The sequence below is a fragment of the Caenorhabditis briggsae genome (genome assembly GCF_000004555.2).
Source record: "Caenorhabditis briggsae complete genome, chrIV, whole genome shotgun sequence".
Lineage (NCBI taxonomy): Eukaryota > Metazoa > Nematoda > Chromadorea > Rhabditida > Rhabditidae > Caenorhabditis > Caenorhabditis briggsae.
The window spans coordinates 3,597,098-3,604,044 of NC_013487.2; the positions used below are offsets into that span (position 1 = coordinate 3,597,098).

Consider the following 6,947-nt stretch of genomic DNA (forward strand, 5'->3'; position numbering starts at 1 on the left):
CACTTTTTCTTTTCCTCCCAGTTGGTGTGCTCTCAAATGTTGGGTTACGGTATGTAAAAGAGTACACAAACTTAGCTCGGTGTTTGCAGACAATGACTCGATTTGAGTTTTTTCACCAATTTCCAGAAAAAAAGCTTCAAAATTTGTCAATTTCTTGATTTTTTTTTTGAATTTCTGTTTGAAAAATCAAAAATTTCTAGTTTTCTAACATTTTTTCTGTATAAGTTGCCTGGAATCTTCAGTCTTTGCCTTTAAAAATCAAAAAAAAAAACATTTTAGAATTTTCCAAAAAGGCTGTCATAAATTTTCTTTATATTAATCCTCTTCTCACTATTTTTTGTGCTAATAAAAATAACAAAAAAAGGGGCTGACTGGAACAAAACTAAATTAAGAGTGAGCAATGCAACGCCGGGTACCAGAAATAGCATTTGAGAATGAGACAGGCGAGAAAAAGAGATTACAAAAAAGAGATACATAAAAATCGCTTTAAAAAATCGTAAAATCGTCGTCTATTTGATCAAAGTCGTCGAGACACACAAAGAGCTCTGGGATCCATGCCACAAGGACATCCATCGTCGAGAAGTCCAGACAGAGAGATGGATTGCAGTAGAATTAGCGTGCTCGGATTTTTTACAGCACACTAAAAGAACTTGTGGTCGAATCGCGGAAACGAGATGGAAAGAACTGAAAGGGGCATACGAGAAGCACGAAAAAAGGATTCTGAATGCGCCATCTGGAAGTGGAATTGATGCCACAAAAGAAAGATTTTTATATTCGGATCATATGAAATTTTTGTCTCTTTCCAGTGCTGCTAGGCAACCCAAAATGTGAGAATTAAATTTGTATTTGGAAATAATAACTCTTTGCAGCTCCCATTGTTTCGGCTCTTCAAAAAATGCCGTTGTGGTGAAACCGAAAGCTACTGAAATTGTGCGTACACCGAAAAGAAAAATGTTTCAAACTGAAGATCAAAAAAGTAAATTTTTAAAGAAAGGAGATTCTGGGAATGGTAAGTTGAGTAACATTTGATTTTTCATACTAAAAATCTCAGATTTGACCAAAAAAATCGTCGAGGAGATGTCAAAGACCCGAACCGCCGTCATGAAGTTGTTCGACTGTGAAAACTCGGAAAACTGTTTCTCCCCGAACGTTTGTAGAATGTTCAAAGAAACGACTAATGGAATGGGATGGATGGAAAGACAAGAAACTGAAGCAAAGGTTGTGACCTTTATTGCGACGCTCCGTAAAGGTGCCGATAACGACGCAAGACGAGGAATGAGAAGAGAGGAGCAGACTCTTTGCCCCCGAAGCGAGCCAGGACCGTCTATGGGATATGTACCATTCAATGAGGAGGATTCGGATTTGTTCAAGCTGCATTAATTTAAATATCTAGTATTCTAAAATCACGTGTCATAAGCCATTCTTTAGTTATATTTTTCATGTTCTTGCTTTTTTTTTAACTTTATTTTTTAATCTAATTGTTCAACACATAATTTTTCAGCGCGGTTCTCATCTCTTCAGGAGTCTTATACGGGTCGGGATATGCTACAACTGAAGGCTGACTATTGTCAACAAGAAGTGGACCTAGTTGAACATTGTGCACGATCATCAAGGCAACAATAAGAGCTTGGGCGTTCTCAGGAGCCAACTTCAGAGATCTGTCGAAAACCTGGAACTTCGAAGTGAGCACTCCAAACAAGTTCTCGGTTCGAACTCGAACTGCGCTCAATTTTTTGTTGAAGAGGACGTTTTCAGTAGTCAGTTGCGTCTTCCGATATGGTTCCATCACCGATTTTGTTAGTTTGAAGCCATTATCGGCCAGAAGGAAACGAGGCATAACAGTGATGTCATCATCGAGAAGGCGGCAGTCTGCATACCCGCGAACCTCCTCCAACATCCCCGGCAACGGTCCTTCCTTCGTTAATTGTGCGTCGTTGTTAACGCCTAGACTTGCACAAACAAGACTCGAGTATCCGAATCACACACAACCAAGCTATTAAAGCTAAAGTAGCCTTTGTAGTTGGCATTCAAACTTCCAGAGTTCGGTGGATGTTCCGTAGCCCAGTGTTTTCCGTCAAAGCATCCAAAACAAGGGATCTTCCTATTGTTTCCCAAATAATCGGTTTTTGCAGAAAAGCCATTTTCCAGCGCCTCAATTTCTTGGATTGTCGAGGGGAATTTAATGTACGTGTTAGCTGTAGCCAGGATATCGTACATTGTTTCGTTGACAACGCGACAAACGGTAGCCTGGGAAATTCCGATGTCTTTTGACAACGAATTTTGACTTCTGCCTAAATTATAACTTTCCAAAAAAAACGGGAATGTTTTTTTTTTACCTTCTCGGACAAATTTCAGAAAAAGGAAGCGGCTGGAATAGAGATTTCGCGATTTCTAGTGCGGCAGAGGGATAGAAGATGATCGAACGCTTCGCGCTTTACGCCAACAAAAAACTGAAATTTGAGCTTTTCTTTCCTGTATGTATATTTTTTTTCTCACTTCCGTCTGGTTTGTGCTCAATGACAGGTTGACCGTTTTCAAGAAAAGATCAAACTGATCCTTTCTGATAACGTTCAGAACCTCCATTGGATTTTCATATGGTCGTGTGACAGCTAAAATAGCCATTTCTTGCTGTTTCAATAACGAAACAGCTGCAGCAATTTTTCGGGCTTTTTTCGAGTCGTGCAGGCTTACGTCCATAATTCCTGAAATTTCATAAGCTATATTTTTTGCGAAAAAATTTTTCTAGAATAATTTATCATCATTTGCAATCCTCAAACTCTTTTCCGCGGAAATGCATTTCAATACATATTTTCGCTACATGAATAACCCCATTAATCCTCTTCTCACTATTTTTTGTGCTAAAAAAAATAACAAAAAAAGGGGCTGACTGGAACAAAACTAAATTAAGAGTGAGCAATGCAACGCCGGGTAACAGAAATAGCATGTGAGATTGAGAGAGGCGAGAAAAAGAGATTACAAAAAAGAGATACATAAAAATCGCTGTTCTCTCTGAATTTTCCGCTCAATTCCTTATTTTTTAATTAATTTTTTCGAAAAAATATTTTAAAAGCATATTTTCAGACCCGAAAATGCCGATTTTTTTTTCAAATCGAAATCGAACTACAACGCCTAGAGTCAATAATCGTGGGTAAGAAAATTTCACCTGAATTTTATTCAATTTTTATGTCAATTTTTCAGTAAAAAGCCGGAAAATTTGAAGAAAAATCAGTCGAAAGCAGCCGGAGATGCTAAAAAGGTTTGTTTTTTTTGTTGAAAAAATCTGGATTTTCGAATTTTTGAAAAATTTTGAAAAATCCGATATTTCCGGTTTTCGAAAAATCCCAAAAATTTCAATTAAAAAAATCTTCAGAGTTTCGAAAAATTCGAAAAATGCAATTTTTGCAAAATTCTAAATTCGGATTTTTCGTATTAAAAAAAATTGAATTTTTCGGGTTTTGCAAAAATCTGAAATTCTAAAAAGTCTGAAATTCTAGAAACGTCTACTTTCAGATCCCTAACGAATGGGATTCCAACGCCTTCAGTAGATTCTACTTCTTCGATGTTCGCCAACGAAGGGATACCGGATCGAACGGAGAAGCCGAGGATTTGGGACCACAACAAATGGAAATCGACAAGTACACACACAGACATGCCATCAATTTCGCCGGGAAATCGTTGGAATGGGCGAAGGAGACTTCCAAAAAGCGGAAAGTTCTAGAACCAACTCTAGACGCTCAGCTTGCTCCGAGCAGATGCATTTTTAAATTTGACGCCACTCAAAGCATTCGTGCCTACTATCGTGTAGTTTCTGAGCACGAAGACAAGTATGTTCTGATGGCATGTCATACGAATCTACATGGATTCCATCGAGGAGACCTTCGATTTGTTGAAGTCAACGCTAGAACAGTTACAGACGGATTTGAGAAGTTCAGCATTGTTGGAAAACTGTTCCTTGGAGATATTTTGGCTGTCACGAAGCTCTCAAAGATGTCCAAAAAGCCACTGGACCCACCGAAGGCTCTGAAAATGAATCCGGACTCGACGATGATTTGGGAAGTGGCGGAAATGAGAATTTTAGAGAGAAAATTGGTTCATCGAACCGTTTTTGCTTTCATGAAGTGTGGCTCGGCGATTGTGAAAGGTGGGTTTGGATTTCGATGAAAATGGTTAAAAATCCATCAAAAATAACCTGAAGTTCATTGAAAAATTATCCCAAATTCACTCAAAATTGGTCAAAAATGGTCCAAAAAATTTTTTAACGCATTTTGGGCAATTTTAAACTAATTTCAGATTATTTTTATCCAAATTTGAATTTTGATGGTTTTTTTTTCAGGCAAAAACGAAGCGGCGGCCGTTCTATTGAATGACAATTCTCCCATCGATTTGGAGAGTCTTTACACTGGATCTGCCTTCATTCCAACGAAACTGGCCTCCAGAATCAGTTACGACTACAAAAAGGAGGTCAAATCGAAGCTTCTCGAGTACTCCTCTCGGTTTTCTTCCTGTCCAAATGCTCTTGCAACCATTTATAAGTATGAGCTATCTCCGGAACTCACTCAAAAATTCAACATTAGAAAAGACGCATTCAAGCAATCTACAGATTCCGAAGAAATCACCGAATTGTGCACCCAAATGGGACAATCCGCTGTTTTGACCCTATCCGACGGTCGAGCCGACAGTCGAATGTTTCCAATGCTAAATCCAGTCAAAGAGGAGGAAGGCGTCAAATTCTCAATCTCAAATCCATTGAAATATCCAACAGAAGGACTATGGAACTGTAGTAATAGAGTTAGATTCGAGGGAATGTGTGGAAAAATTGATGCGACTATCGAGACGGTGATTCCAGAAGAGAACGTTCTAAAGATCTATGCTCGTGTCTCAAAAGAATCTCTCAGACGTCTGAATTTTCGAGAAGGAACGTTTGTAGTTTATCAACGAGAGGCTCGAGAAGCGACCATGTTGGAAGATGGATACCTTCGGAAACTGCATTCTTCTCGAAAGGGACGTCAAATCATTGAGGCATTGTATGGAGGAGTTTCGTTGAAGAGAGATTTATCGATTTTAGGTAACAACAGTCATAGAAACAAACTAATTACCCCAAAGTTCATTTTTCCAGGTCCAGCACCCCATTGCATCTTTCCAAGTGACCCTCCAACTTCTCTAAACGAATTCCAAAACCAGTATGTCTCCATGATGACGTCATCTTATTATCCAATGCTTCTTGGAAGCTCCCCATTTGGCTGTGGAAAGTCAATGACAATTGTGATGGCTGCTATTGAGAAATGTAAACGCCATGAATCCAGTCAGCAGTTTCTTATCACTGAAAGCAACTATGCAAGTGTTAACTTGATTGATATCGCTCGGAAAGTCAAAAAATCCAAAATGAAAATTATGAGATATGTCACCGAATCGAATTGGAAAGAGCTCCCAGAGCACTGTCGTACCGAATACGATCTTCCTGTGCTTATGAGCGCAATTTTCAAACAATTGGCTCATGGAGAGATTGGAAATCGAGAGTCTACAAGCATCACTGAGAAAATGATCATTCTGGCGTATCTCATTTCGAAAAAAGAGTTTATGGAGGACCTGCTGAGTAGCCCATTGAAAACTTTCCACAGTAACTACAAAAGTGACGTCGAGGACTACCCAATCCAACGTCGTAATCGAGAAGCCTTTGAGATTCTGCTCAGGTTCTACAAGCCAAATGTCATAGTAATCACTGCAGACACTTTGCAATCTATGATGAATTGTTCTGTCTATTTCAATGTTGTAATGATTCAAATCGATGAAGCATGCCAACTTCCGGAATGCACATTGATCAGTCTCCTCCGATTGTTCCCGAACGCCAATTATGGATTAATTGGAGATATCAAACAGTTGCCACCATATTGTGAGGACGAGTTGAAGGGAAAACTCAAGGTAAAGGCTGTGAGAGCTATGTTGGTTGGGGAGACACCCGAATTTTCAAATTTGGCGCAGTTCTTCAAACACATAAAAATGGAAATACAATTTTTCAGGAGTACGGTATCGGAAACACAATGGAACGAGCGATTGAAGAGAAGATGTTTCCAGAGGCTATCCTTCGATACGTCTACCGCTGTCATCCGAAAATCACCGAACTCCTGAGTGAACTCTTCTACGATGGAAATCTGATTTCTGGAGTTGAAGAGATACAGAGAAACGAATTCATGAGAAGACGTCAGGACTTTTGGCCGAATCCACATTATCCAATTATTGTGGTTCACAATCGAGATAAGGCTTATAAAATTGGAACTTCTTGTGGAAATCGAACTGAGAAAATCTTGGCGAAACAAATTGTGAAAGAATTGTTGAAAGAGGAAAATGGATACCAATTAAAGCCATCGGATATTGGTGTCATTTCTTTTTATGCTGGACAAACTTCAGGTTTAGTTATTTCAAATTTCAGCTGAAACCCTAAAATTCTGTTTCCCAGTTCTGTCCGACTCATTCCGTGGCACTGGTGTCAATTGTGGAACCGTCGACGCATTCCAAGGATCCGAACGAGAAGTCATCATCCTTTGCTGTACAAATGAACGAATTTCTGAGTTCATGCAGCTGAGCAATCGATTGAATGTTGCAATGTCCAGAGCCCGCCAAGCAACGATTATCATTGGAAATTCAATCGGATTGAGTGAAGCCAAGTATTGGAGTCAGATTGTCAAAAAAGTTGAGGAGAATGGCGGTGTTGTGGACACGGTAGGTGATAGATTAATTGAAGGCAGATGATGTTTGTGCTTCAGACCAAGTGCCCCTTCCACGTAGAACCAGAAGCACTGTTGAAATCCAACAAGAAGAAAAGCGAAGAATCCGAGAAAATCGAAGAAATAGGAGACGACAAAACTGGTGAAATTGAGGAAAAGCGAAATTCTGTTAGACAAGGAAGAGATAGCAATCAGAAGGATTCTTCATCAAAACCTAGTGATGCG

The 6,947-nt window shown here is 39.3% G+C and overlaps 3 protein-coding genes across 3 annotated transcripts in view; 2 read left to right on the forward strand and 1 right to left on the reverse strand.

The window, feature by feature from the left end:
• Positions 1 to 951: 951 nt before the first annotated feature.
• CBG26270 lies at positions 952 to 1,380 on the forward strand (the record flags this gene model as incomplete). Its single annotated transcript, XM_045244982.1, has 2 exons — positions 952 to 1,009; positions 1,052 to 1,380. 2 exons carry the CDS (start codon positions 952 to 954, stop codon positions 1,378 to 1,380), a joined length of 387 nt encoding a protein of 128 aa, XP_045100532.1.
• A 94-nt stretch (positions 1,381 to 1,474) lies between these two features.
• CBG22589 lies at positions 1,475 to 2,697 on the reverse strand (the record flags this gene model as incomplete). Its single annotated transcript, XM_045244983.1, has 3 exons — positions 1,475 to 1,944; positions 2,034 to 2,247; positions 2,497 to 2,697. 3 exons carry the CDS (start codon positions 2,695 to 2,697, stop codon positions 1,475 to 1,477), a joined length of 885 nt encoding a protein of 294 aa, XP_045097605.1.
• A 392-nt stretch (positions 2,698 to 3,089) lies between these two features.
• The window catches only part of CBG22588, a gene marked incomplete at both ends in the record, with an annotated part of 4,623 nt that continues 765 nt past the window's right edge, over positions 3,090 to 6,947 (forward strand). The window contains 7 exons of the mRNA XM_045244984.1: positions 3,090 to 3,148; positions 3,199 to 3,256; positions 3,511 to 4,141; positions 4,334 to 5,919; positions 6,018 to 6,405; positions 6,428 to 6,717; positions 6,762 to 6,944. Of these exons, the coding sequence (XP_045097606.1) occupies positions 3,090 to 3,148; positions 3,199 to 3,256; positions 3,511 to 4,141; positions 4,334 to 5,919; positions 6,018 to 6,405; positions 6,428 to 6,717; positions 6,762 to 6,944 (3,195 nt within the window). The remainder of the gene's footprint in view (positions 3,149 to 3,198; positions 3,257 to 3,510; positions 4,142 to 4,333; positions 5,920 to 6,017; positions 6,406 to 6,427; positions 6,718 to 6,761; positions 6,945 to 6,947) is intronic.